A 14098-nucleotide genomic window follows, 5' to 3' on the forward strand; every position below is an offset into this window, starting at 1 on the left:
GATTGAGGTACTTGGCTTCAATCTCCAGAACCGGGGGTGTGTGTGGGGGGGAACTGAAGTAACACATTGATTACCAATATCAAATAAAATAGAAGTATTTTTTTAAGAAATCCACAATGAAAGCTACTTAAAAAAACAGCAATAGCAACAAGATAAACACCCTTCATCACTAATCCATAATCAATGTATTTACAGTTTTAAAAATATTTAAGATAAGAGAAATTATCAAATTTTACTTTTTTATGTTTTAAAGAATTTAACTTTTTTTTTTTTAAAGAGAGAGTGAGAGAGGAGAGAGAGAGAGAGAGAGAGAGAGAGAGAGAGAGAGAGAGAGAGAGAATTTTTTTTAATATTTATTATTTTTTAGTTCTTGGCGGACACAACATCTTTGTTGGTATGTGGTGCTGAGGATCGAACCCGGGCCGCGCGCATGCCAGGCGAGTGCGCTACCGCTGAGCCACATCTCCAGCCCCAAGAATTTAACGTTTATTTTTTATTTATTTGTTTTTTCTGTGGTGCTGAGAATCAAACCCAGTGCTAGGAAAGCACTCTACCACTGAGCTACAACCCCAGCCCAAATTTTATTTTATTTGCCTCATTCTTTAAGACATGGAATGAAGGTATTATAACCAGAATAGCATATTTCTAAATTTTCTAGCAATCATGATATAGAGCTAGAATACAGTTCACATGTTGCAGGCGGTAGGTGGGATGTTCTGGGGATTAAATCCAGGGGTGCTTTACCACTGAGAATATCCCCAGTCCTTTTTATTTTTATTGAGACAGGGTCTTGGTTAAGGTGCTGAGGCTAGCCTTCAACTCCTGCCTTAGCCTCCCAAGTCAATGGAATAACAAGGAGTGTGCCACCAAGTCCAGAACAGTTCACATTTTTATATTATAACTCTATCAACAGAAGCCTAATGTAATTCTGCAAAGCAGGCATTAGCCCACATTTTTATATTAGCAAAATAAGGAGATTCTACTCTGTTATTTTCAACATTCGAAGAGTAACACAATGCAGATATAAACAGCAACTGCTTATTTTGGGCTTTTTGGTTATCTGAATTGGCAATTATAGTATCATAGTATTATATGGTTTTAGTATTATCCCAAAATGCTTCTAGTTTCATGTTTTTGTCCCTAATATCTTTTGCATTCTGTTTCCTTCTTTTGCACAGGTAGAGAAAAGGGTAAGGGGAAACACAAGCATCTAAGACAGAGATTTTATTCTATGTATCTAGTGCACATAGTAACTGCAAGTTTACAGATGATGCAATGTAGTAGCAGGGTTGTTATCTGTGTCTCAATACTGATGTCAAAAATTCAACCATTTATTGAGCTGACAAGACAAAAAGGACGACTGGGGATCCAACATGGCGGCCGGCGAGGAAGCAGCGACTCCAACGTCTCCACTTTAACGGGATATGAAAGACTCATCGAAACAGCTGCAGCCTAGCTACGGAGGAACTTCTAGCATAACTTCCTTAAGAGGAGAGCTGCCGTGAACTGGTAGGTTTACTCGAAGTGACAGGTTGCCCCAGAGAAGTGGATCTTGGAAGACCACGCGGGCACAGAGGTCTAGTCCCCCAACCATCAGCCGCTCCGGCAGGCGGCTCCCCCTGGAGGCCTAGCTCTCGCCCTGGGAGAAGCGGCCCCACCCGCCCGCTTCCTAACCAGGCGGCCACAGCTACTCGGCGATAAAGGTGCCCACGTGGCGGGTGCAGAAGTTAAGTCCTGCAGACGCCAGCCACCTTTGCAACCCCCGGGAACCCTGAGTGGCTTGGCCCGCCCCGCCCGAACTGGCAGTCCTCCGCCATACGGGCTCCCCCGGGAGGCCTAGCTCTTGCCCTGGGAGAAGCGGCCCCACCCGCCCGGTTTCTAACCAGGTGGCCTCAGCTACTTGGAGATAAAGGTGCCCTCGTGGCGGGTGCAGAAGTTAAGTCCTGCAGACGCCAGCCACCTTTGCAACCCGCGGGATCCCTGAGCGGCTTGGCCCGCCCCGCCGGAACCGCCAGTCCTCCGCCATACAGGCTCCCCCGGGAGGCCTAGCTCTCGCCCTGGGAGAAGCGGCCCCACCCGCCCGGTTCCTAACCAGGCAGCCACAGCTACTCGGCAATAAAGGTGCCCACGTGGCGGGTGCAGAAGTTAAGTCCTGCAGACGCCAACCGCCTTTGCAACCCGCGGGATCCCTGAGCTGCTTGGCCCGCCCCGCCCGAACCGGCAGTCCTCCACCATACGGGCTCCCCCGGGAGGCCTAGCTCTCGCCCTGGGAAAAGCGGCCCCACCCGCCCGGTTCCTAACCAGGCAGCCATAGCTACTCGGCAATAAAGGTGCCCACGTGGCGGGTGCAGAAGTTAAGTCCTGCAGACGCCAGCCGCCTTTGCAACCCGCGGGAACCCTGAGCAGCTTGGCCCGCCCCGCCTGAACCGGCGGCGGGTGCAGAAGTTAAGTCCTGCAGACGCCAACCGCCTTTGCAACCCGCGGGATCCCTGAGCGGCTTGGCCCGCCCCGCCCGAACCGGCAGAGGGTGCAGAAGTTAAGTCCTGCAGACGCCAGCCACCTTTGCAACCCGCGGGATCCCGGAGCGGCTTGGCCAGCCCCGCCTGAACCGGCAATCCTCCGCCATCCGGGCTCCCCCGGGAGGCCCAGCTCTCGCCCTGGGAGAAGCGGCCCCACCCGCCCGGTTCCCAACCACGCGACCGCAGCTACTCGGCGATAAAGGTGCCCCCGCAGCGGGTGCAGGAGTTAAGTCCTGCTGATACCAGCCGCGTTTGCAAGCCGCCGGCACCCAGTGCGGCTTGGCCCGCCCCGCCTGAACCGGCAGTCGGCCTCCACCATCCGGGCTCCCCCGGGAGGCCTAGCTCTCACTCCGGGAGCAGCCCCCTGCAAGCTGCAAGCTTCAACCCATCGGGAGGTTAGGCCCAGCAACCTGCGGAGTGATAGAGGTGCCCCTCGTGCCTGCTGGGTAGGCGGACCTTTGACCGACCAGCAGAGCAGACCTAGGGCCTGCCAGCGTGGTAGACGGATCACACCAATTGGAGGAGGATCACAGCCACTACATGCCCTGCAAGGGTGATTATTCAACTATACAAGAGCAATATAAATAAATAGAGGGAAAATTTCAAAACACAACAGTTTCACCAAGCAGAAAGAAACGCCAGCAGTATGAAAAGACAAGGAAAGAAAGGACCACAGGCAATGCAGGTCAACTCAACTTTAGAAGAGGTAATAGGTGCAACAGATGGAATGTCAGATAGAGAGATCAGGATATACATGCTTCAGATGATCTGGAGTCTCAAGGAAGACATGAGACAGCAAAATCAGATAATGAAAGATCACATTGACAAACAAATCCAGGAAGTAAAAGATCAATTTCACAGGGAGATAGAGGAAATAAAAAACAAACAAATAGAAATACTAGAAATGCAGGAAAAAATAAACCAACTTAAAAACTCAATTGAGAATACTACCAGCAGAGTAGATCACTTTGAAGAGAGAACATCAGACAATGAAGACAAAGTATTTCAACTGGAAAAGAACATAGACAGCTCAGCAAGTCTGCTAAGAAACCATGAACAGAACATCCAAGAAATATGGGACAATATCAAAAGACCAAATTTAAGAGTCATGGGGATACAGGAAGGCACAGAGCTCCACACCAGAGGAATACACAGCCTATTCAATGAAATAATACGAGAAAACTTCCCAGACTTGAAGAATGAGACAGAATCCCAAATCCTAGAAGCCTACAGGACGCCGAATGTACAAAACCATAAGAGATCCACACCTAGACACATTATAGTGAAGATGTCCAACATACAGAATAAGGAAAGAATTTTAAAAGCTACAAGGGAAAGGAAGCAGATTACATTTAGGGGTAAACCAATCAGGATAACAGCTGATCTCTCAACACAGACTCTGAAAGCTAGAAGATCCTGGAATAACATATTTCAAACACTGAAAGAAAATGGGTTCCAACCAAGAATCGTGTATCCGGCAAAATTAAGCTTCAGGTTAGAAGATGAAATTAAAACCTTCCACAATAAACAAAAGTTAAAAGAATTCGCAGCTAGAAAACCATCTCTTCAAAAAATCCTTGGCAAAACATTGCAGGAAGAGGAAATAGAAAATAACATTGAAAACCAACAATGGGAGGTAGGACAGTAAAGGGGGGAAAGTAGTCAAAGAGGATAACAAATCAGGTTTAGTAACATCAACAAACAAATATGGATAGAAGTACAAACCATATCTCAATAATAACCCTAAATGTCAATGGCTTAAACTCACCAATTAAGAGACACAGGCTAGTAGAATGGATCACAAAACAAGACCCAACAATATGCTGTCTACAGGAGACGCATCTGATAGAAAAAGATATCCATAGACTGAAGGTGAAAGGTTGGGAAAAATCATACCACTCATATGGACAGCGGAAACAAGCAGGCGTGTCCATACTCATATCTAATAAAATAGATTTCAAGCCAAAGCTAATCAAAAGGGATAAAGAAGGACACTTCATACTGCTCAAGGGAACCATAAACCAACAAGACATAACAATCATAAATATATATGCCCCAAATAATGGTGCAGCGGTGTTCATCAAGCAAACTCTTCTCAAGTTCAAGAGTCTGATAGACCACCATACAATCATCATGGGAGACTTCAACACACCTCTCTCACCACTGGACAGATCTTCCAAACAAAAGTTAAACAAGGAAACTATAGAACTCAACAACACAATTAATAACCTAGACTTAATTGACATATATAGACTTTACCACCCAACATCAAGTAGTTACACTTTTTTTTCAGCAGCACATGGAACCTTCTCAAAAATAGACCATATATTATGTCACAGGGCAACTCTTAGACAATATAAAGGGGTAGAGATAATACCATGCATCTTATCTGATCATAATGGAATGAAACTGAAAATCAATGAAAAAAGAAGAAAGGAAAAATCAAGCATCACTTGGAGAATGAACAACAGGTTGCTGAATGACATATGGGTTATTGAAGACATCAAGGAGGAAATTAAAAAATTCCTAGAGTTAAATGAAAACACGGACACAACATATCGGAATCTATGGGACACATTGAAAGCAGACCTAAGAGGAAAATTCATTGCTTGGAGTTCATTCCTCAAAAAAAGAAAAAAACCAACAAATAAATGATCTCATACTTCATCTCAAAATCCTAGAAAAAGAGGAGCAAAACAACAGCAAAAGAAGTAGAAGGCAAGAAATAATCAAAATCAGAGCTGAAATTAATGAAATTGAAACAAAAGAAACAATTGAAAAAATTGACAAAACTAAAAGCTGGTTCTTTGAAAAAATAAATAAAATTGACAGACCCTTAGCCATGCTAACGAAGAGAAGAAGAGAGAGAACCCAGATTACTAGCATACGGGATGAAAAAGGCAATATCACAACAGACACTTCAGAAATACAGAAGATAATCAGAGACTATTTTGAAGCCTTATACTCCAATAAAATAGAAGATAGTGAAGGCATAGATAAATTCCTTAAGTCTTACGATCTGCCCAGATTGAACCAGGAGGATATAGACAACCTAAACAGACCAATAACAATAGAAGAAATAGAAGAAACCATCAAAAGACTACCAACTAAGAAAAGCCCAGGACCGGATGGGTATACAGCAGAGTTTTACAAAACCTTTAAAGAGGAACTAACACCAATACTTTTCAAGCTATTTCAGGAAATAGAAAAAGAGGGAGAACTTCCAAATTCATTCTACGAGGCCAACATCACCCTGATTCCGAAACCAGACAAAGACACTTCAAAGAAAGAAAACTACAGACCAATATCTCTAATGAACCTTGACGCAAAAATCCTCAATAAAATTCTGGCGAACCGGATTCAAATACATATCAAAAAAATTATACACCATGATCAAGTAGGATTCATCCATGGGATGCAAGGCTGGTCCAATATACGGAAATCAATAAATGTTATCCACCACATCAATAGACTAAAAAATAAGAACCATATGATAGTCTCGATAGACGCAGAAAAAGCATTCGACAAAGTACAGCATCCCTTTATGTTCAAAACGCTAGAAAAATTAGGGATAACAGGATCATACCTCAACATTGTAAAAGCAATCTATGATAAGCCACAGGCCAGCATCATTCTGAATGGAGAAAAATTGAAGGCATTCCCTCTAAGATCTGGTACAAGACAGGGATGCCCTCTCTCACCACTTCTGTTCAACATAGTCCTCGAAACACTGGCCAGAGCAATTAGACAGACGAAAGAAATTAAAGGCATAAAAATAGGAAAAGAAGAACTTAAATTATCACTATTTGCAGATGATATGATTCTATACCTAGCAGACCCAAAAGGGTCTACAGAGAAGCTATTAGAGCTAATAAATGAATTCAGCAAAGTGGCAGGATATAAGATCAACACGCATAAATCAAATGCATTCCTGTATATCAGCGACAAATCCTCTGAAACGGAAATGAGGACAACTACTCCATTCACAATATCCCCCCAAAAAATAAAATACTTGGGAATCAACCTAACAAAAGAGGTGAAAGATTTATACAATGAAAATTACAGAACCCTAAAGAAAGACATAGAAGACCTTAGAAGATGGAAAAATATACCCTGCTCATGGATAGGCAGATCCAACATCATCAAAATGGCGATATTACCAAAAGTTCTCTATAAGTTCAATGCAATGCCAATCAAAATCCCAGCTGCATTTCTTGTAGAAATAGATAAAAGAATCATGAAATTCATATGGAATAATAAAAGACCCAGAATAGCAAAAACAATACTAAGCAGGAAGTGTGAATCAGGCGGTATAGCGATACCAGACTTCAAACTATACTACAGAGCAATAGTAACGAAAACAGCATGGTACTGGTACCAAAACAGGCGGGTGGACCAATGGTACAGAATAGAGGACACAGTAACTAATCCACAAAACTACAACTATCTTATATTTGATAAAGGGGCTAAAAGCATGCAATGGAGGAAGGATAGCATCTTCAACAAATGGTGCTGGGAAAACTGGAAATCCATTTGCATCAAAATGAATCTGAACCCCTATCTCTCGCCTTGCACAAAAGTTAACTCAAAATGGATCAAGGAGCTTGATATTAAATCAGAGACACGGCATCTGATAGAAGAAAAAGTTGGTTATGATCTACATACTGTGGGAGCAGGCTCCAAATTCCTCAATAGGACACCCATAGCGCAAGAGTTAACAACTAGAATCAACAAATGGGACTTACTCAAACTAAAAAGTTTTTTCTCAGCAAAAGAAACAATAAGAGAGATAAACAGGGAGCCTACATCCTGGGAACAAATCTTTACTCCCCACACTTCAGATAGAGCCCTAATAACCAGAATATATAAAGAACTCAAAAAATTAGACAATAAGACAACAAGTAACCCAATCAATAAATGGGCAAAGGACCTGAACAGACACTTCTCAGAAGAGGACATACAATCAATCAATAAGTACATGAAAAAATGCTCACCATCGCTAGCAGTCAGAGAAATGCAAATCAAAACTACCCTAAGATACCATCTCACTCCAGTAAGATTGGCAGCCATTAGGAAGTCAAACAACAATAAGTGCTGGAGAGGATGTGGGGAAAAGGGCACTCTTGTTCATTGCTGGTGGGACTGCAAATTGGTGCAGCCAATTTGGAAAGCAGTATGGAGATTTCTTGGAAAGCTGGGAATGGAACCACCATTTGACCCAGCTATTCCCCTTCTCGGTCTATTCCCTAAAGACCTAATAAGAGCATGCTACAGGGACACTGCTACATCGATGTTCATAGCAGCACAATTCACGATAGCAAGATTGTGGAATCAGCCTAGATGCCCTTCAATAGATGAATGGATTAAAAAAATGTGGCATTTATACACAATGGAGTATTACTCTGCATTCAAAAATGACAAAATCATAGAATTTGGAGGGAAATGGATGGCATTAGAGCAGATTATGCTAAGTGAAGCTAGTCAATCTTTAAAAAACAAATACCAAATGACTCCTCTGATATAAGGGGAGGAAACAAGGACAGGGTAGGGACGAAGAGCTTGAGAGGAAGATTTTCATTAACAGGGTTGAGAGGTGGGAGGGAAAGGAAATGAGAAGGGGAATCGCATGGAAATGGAAGGCGATCCTCAGGGTTATACAAAATGACATATAAGAGGAAAGGAGGGGTAAGACAAGATAATTCAAATGGAAGAAGTGATTTACAGTAGAAGGGGTAGAGAGAGAAAAGGGGAGGGGAGGGGAGGGGGGATAGTAGAGAATAATACAGACAGCAGAATACATCAGACACTAGAAAGGCAATATGTCAATCAATGGAAGGGTAACTGATGTGATACAGCAATCTGTATACGGGATAAAATTGGGAGTTCATAACTCATTTGAATCAAACTGTGAAATATGATGTATGAGGAACTATGTAATGTTTTGAACGACCAACAATAAAAAAAAATAAAAAAATAAAAAAAATAAAAAAAATAAAATAAAAAAAAAAAAGACAAAAAGGACTTAAATGACAGCCCTCTTTACTGACTGCCTTGCTAGTTCTATCTACCTTTAACACAGGTACTAAGAGTGGACAGTCAGGAGACCACCTCTGGAAGTAGCCTGTCAACCCAACTGGAACCTTTACAAGTTCATGATTGAAAAGGAGGGCAAAGAAGTACATGTAGATGATATCCTAAAAATACCAAAATGTATGCCTCCAATGGAAATGGTGTTATAAAATAAACTACTCATAATCTAAGGGCTTAAACACACACACACACACACACACACACACACACACACAACACAGACACATATTACTGGGGACTGAATGCAGGTGTGCTCTACCACTGAGCTATACCCCCAGTCCTTTTTTTTGTTTTGTTTTGTGATAAGGTCTCATTAGGTTACCCAGGCTGAAGTTGAACTTGTGATCCTCCTGCCTCAGCCTCCTTAGTCAATGGGACTATAGGTGTGTGCCACCATGCCCTATCAAGAAGGGCTTTTAATAAGGCCTAAGGAAACCCATTTGTGATCATTAAGAACATCAAGTAATATGACTGTGAATTTGTAATTTTGATTTTGCTTAATAACTGTTAGGTGATATTCAGATAACAAAAAATTAACTATTTTAAAATGAATAATTCAGTGGCATTTAGTACATCTACAATGTTGTGTAATCACCACCTCTAATTAGTCCCAAAACAGTTCCATCATTCTGAAGCAAAACCCCTCACCATTATGCAGTTTCACCCCCATTTTTTACTCCTTTCACCACTATACAAATCTATAACTAGTTTTTATGGACTTATCTATTCTGGATATTGCATAGAGAAGAAATCATAGAAGATGCCCTTTTGTGTCTTCCATCTAGCATGATGTTTTGGTGGCTCTGAGAATTTTGGTCTCCTGGAGACATTTAAGCAATTTACATGTAATAGAAGTTGAAAACATTTTAATATTTTAATTTGGATATAAAATTACCTCTGAAGGCTTCTGAATAGACTCCTTTTCCTGTTCAAAACAATGACAACATTTAAGGTTGTTATAGGAATCCTTAATATATTCAGAATTTGTCATATACTGTTCCATAATCGGAAGTTTACATCACCTCTAAGCTACAAAATCTTAGTTTCATTTATTTCCTAAAATGTTCTATTACAATCTCCATTCTTGGTTTTATTAACTACTTTGAATTCTTATATTCATAATTAATATTTATTGTTAATTATGCCATGTTGCTAATAATTATCCATTAAAGAAGCTACAAGTCTTCTTATAAGTTTTATTTGCAAAATGAAAAAAAATGAAGATCCCTAAATATATTCTTCTAGAGGTAACAGGAAGAAAACACAAAACCTACCCCATTTTTTGTCTCCTTCTTCAGACTGCCTAGGCTGCTGGACTTTTGCAGACTTGAAGTTCTAAAAAAAATAAAATAAATAATAATAATAATAATTAGTATTAATAATATGTGACTCTGATTCCTGTTTCTAAGTAGATCATCTTAGAAAGAAACGAAAATTGTGTGTGTGTGGGTTGAATCTTGAAAATAAAAGAAAATCTGGAATCAGTCACTTACATACTTAACTAAATTATAACATTTAGTTCTTTTAAAAGCAAGGGTGGTTAATTATCCTGCCAATCTCTCTAAATGTCTCTTACATGTTAGAATAGCTGGAAAAGCACTTAGGTCTCTCCTTACAATGTCAACATTTTAAAACAAGCCAGTGTTTTCCATGGACTAATGGTGCATCCTTTGCATGTATACATTTTTATCAGGAAATTTAAATACCCATATACGATTTATATCTAATTCTTTTAATAAAATCAAGAATGACAATTTTATTTTCCAATTCACAAAGGAATTGTTTTTTTTGAGCCTGGCAAAGCAATTTGTTTTATAGTTTGACCCAAGCAAATGAAAGAATCCCTATTGCTGACCATAATAATTCATTAGCTATCCTAGGGAAGGCAAAATGATACTATAAAAATTCAAAAGAGATTTTCTCTTTCACATTATTAGCATTCAGTAAACAGATATGGAAATGGACTTTCTCACAAACTAAAAGTAGGAATATATGACCAATTTACAAAGAAAAAAAGGGGCTGGGGATGTAGCTTAGTGGTAGAGTTCTTGTTTAGCTTGCATGAAGCTTTAGATTTGAGCACCAGTATCACCAAAAAGAGAAAAGAAGAGAGAAAGGGAGGGACAGAGAGAAGGAAAAAAAAAAAAAAAAGGAATGCATTTGCTCTAAAAATTATAAATATGCAAACTTTAAAAGCATTTCTTCTGTATTTATGTGTATGTAAATTGCTAGAAGTGTTGACTACCAACTAAAGTAGAAGATAATGGCAAAACAGAAATGATCTCATCTTTGAGTACTGCTCTATAAAAAGGATTTCCTAATTTAATACAGACTGCAACTTGGATAAATATTCATATTAGGTCATATAAGTGAAAATACAAAAAAATTTACAAATGAAACAAAACCCAGAAAACAACAACAACCTAAATTATTTCAACTTTTCCAGTCATCACAACACTCTGTGGGATGTTTTGCTGCTGGAATCAAAAGTATAAGTCAGTACAAAAAAGAATTAAAAGCACTGAAGTTCAAATAAATACTAATAAAGGATAAAGATCTGCAAAAACAGGGCACAAGCTGATGGTAAAAGAGTGTCTCTGTAAACTTATAACCCTGCACTCCCACCCAGTCATTACAGCTGCATTAATTTATTCATTAGTTTAACAGACACATACATTGTCACTAATACACTAACTGTTAATATTGATTATTGTTAGTGTAAGAGACCCTTTTCTTTCTCAAGACTCAATCACACTTTTGACATTCAATAATATGTAACTTACAAAAGACCATCACACAACTGGGTTTCAATAGCAGCACCAAGGATTGCTTTTCCTTCACTAAAATGAAAAAAAAAAAAGGTTTTATTAATGTCATGAATAAAAAAAATCTTACCAATGATCCCTGGCTTACAATGGTGTTAAGTCCTGAAAAACCCATAATAAGTGGAAAAATCATGCTGATTTTTCATCAGTGTTGAACAATCCTACCCAACAATGCAGCTTAGCCTACCTACTTAAACTTAGGACATTTATACTAGCCTACAGATGGGCAAAATCATCTAACACAAATCCTATTTTACAAGGAAGTGTTGAATAATTTGCCTAATTTACTGAATGCCATATTGAAAGTGAAAACCAGCAACATTGTAGAAGCTGAAAAATCACTGAGTTGAACCAATATAGGTTAGTACTGTCTATATATTCTATGTGAACAGAACTGTCAAGAATGAAAGAATAGTAAAAGAAGATATTTCTATTTTTTAATATTCTGCTTTATTTTAGTTGGCCTAAATGTACAATTAGGTAGTTAGAAGTATGACAGCAAAATTCTATTTGCCTACAGAGATAGATTCCCTCTTCTGTTTCCTTCATAGGCATCTTCTAAACAGCCTTGTGGCACATCACTATTATTACTCTGCTTATAACACATTGTTGGTGACCCATGATCTAGGAAGTAAAATCCAAGTTCCTTAAAACCCCTCTCTAACTTGACCATCTCACATATTCAGTCTCAGGTCATATAACTTCCTGCTTTATGCCTTTTACTTCAATAATACATAACTGATTATGGGTTCCTGGCACATCTCTTCCTGTTTCCTGTTTTATGAGTAAAAACTGTTTATAAATACATATGAAGCCTTTTTTTTTTTTAATCTACTTTTGCGAACACTTATATTGCAATGGTAGGCTACAAATGACATACTTCTCTTCAAATGAGGTCTCTGGTTTAAGAGGCAACTTGGTTTTTTCAGGAGTTTCCATTCCTATAGTTGCTGCCGATAATGAAGGGACTGAAACTTGCAAGATGCTGGTGTGGAACTGTAATTACAAAAATACACACACAAAAAATCAATCAATCAAACAAGCAAAGACTTAAGCCAGAGAGAAACAAAACATAAATAAGATGAATAAAAGGTATAGTGACAAAATCTTATACCTCATATACCTCTGTTTAGAACTCTATTCTAATATTTATAAAATTATTTCAGGAAACAAGCATCTATATAAAAGAAGCATTAATCAAAGAAAATATCCTGGAGAGAGGTAATTTTTAAACTTGGTTCTGAGTAAGACATTGAATACTGTGAGTAAGACATATCAAATACCATTAAGCAAGTTTATAGCAAATGTAATGGCTTCAGGCCCTGGCTAAATCCTTGGCTCTGACATACTTGCATATGTGATTTTAACTGCATCAATCTCCTCCTCTGTATAATGAGGATGACAGTGCCCACTTTCCTCAGGGTTCCAATGACTTCACATGAGAGTTGGAGAAAAGTACTTATTGTAGACAAAGCACAACTTTCATTTTAATTTCTGCCATTAATCTAACATGGTACATTGGTCAAATTAATCATTATTCCATGTGTGAACTAGTTGACTAATTTCAATTCACAGAATTGATAAAAAATGTAATTAAAACCAATTAAAATGTACTTGTGGCTATCACTAAAAAAAGATTTTGCTTAATAACAATACAGCAACAAGTAAAATGCATAACACATTTTCTCGAATGCTTCATATATCCTAAAACTGGAGTGTGTAAAAGAATTTTAAAAGAATTTTATTCAGGGTTTCAGTTAGATTGTAGGTCACATCAGAGCTAATAAATCAAACACTTTGTGAAATATTCCAGTAAGAAAATGATCAAAATGTATCCCAATGAACTCCTGCAAGTTAAGCAGTTAGTGACAGCTCCTCAATTCTGAAAGGGAGCCAGCAAGCATCTAAAGACCTTATATAGGATCAGCTCATAAAGCTCATTTGGTTAAGCAAGCAATGAATTCAGCTTTGTGATTTTTATTTCTGTTGTTGAGTAGCGGTCTCATCCTTTGACACTATTTAAGGTTATAAAAGGGGTGAGAGAGCACTTGCCTAGCCTTGGGTTCAATTCTCCCACTGGAAAAAAAAAATGAATATTTATGTGTGTGAGTGTATATCAAAGGTTATAAAACAAAGTCATATTATAAAATAGGATATTATTTCACTATCAGTTTTTCAGATTGAGTCTTATCCTGGACAATTTATTTTATTTAGTCATTGTTCCTGTTTCCTGAAGTTCATATGTCTCCTTGGATTCCTAATCATGGGGAAAAAACAATGATACTATCACTCTGACCCACTTTCTTGATTTTGAAACTTTAAGGCTTTAGTTCCAGCCTCAAATCTTCCTTCTGGCTTTTAAGCAATGTGGCTGAACTCCTCAATTCTCATCCAATTATTTTTGCTCCAAACTAAAAACCTATCATTAAACTAGCATTCACGTAGCAAAGACTCTTGTTTAAAGATGGGAGATCATTTGGGTGTGTGGTTAGTGTCCCCTCTCTATAAATGAAGCACACTCATCGTCAAATGTCATTTTCCCTTCAGTATGAATATATAGTTAATAAGGAGGGGATTTCGCTTCTAAACTAGTTTATTTCTTAACTAATTCCTGATCGATGACATTTAAGAAGGAAATTTAGTTGTTTTCTCCTTGAATTCATT

The 14098-nt window shown here is 38.9% G+C and overlaps 1 protein-coding gene across 12 annotated transcripts in view; it reads right to left on the minus strand.

Moving 5' to 3' along the window:
- Ppfibp1 (PPFIB scaffold protein 1) overlaps nucleotides 1-14098 on the minus strand; it is a 208844-nt gene that overhangs the window by 16698 nt on the left and 178048 nt on the right. For all 12 annotated transcript variants that reach the window (XM_077799329.1, XM_077799328.1, XM_077799335.1 and 9 more), the window contains 4 exons: nucleotides 12315-12430; nucleotides 11393-11449; nucleotides 9884-9944; nucleotides 9505-9534 (listed from right to left, as the gene is read on the minus strand). In XM_077799329.1, coding sequence (XP_077655455.1) covers nucleotides 9505-9534; nucleotides 9884-9944; nucleotides 11393-11449; nucleotides 12315-12430 — 264 coding nt within the window. The remainder of the gene's footprint in view (nucleotides 1-9504; nucleotides 9535-9883; nucleotides 9945-11392; nucleotides 11450-12314; nucleotides 12431-14098) is intronic.

Source organism: Urocitellus parryii, chromosome 5, assembly GCF_045843805.1.
Source record: "Urocitellus parryii isolate mUroPar1 chromosome 5, mUroPar1.hap1, whole genome shotgun sequence".
NCBI classification, from domain to species: domain Eukaryota; kingdom Metazoa; phylum Chordata; class Mammalia; order Rodentia; family Sciuridae; genus Urocitellus; species Urocitellus parryii.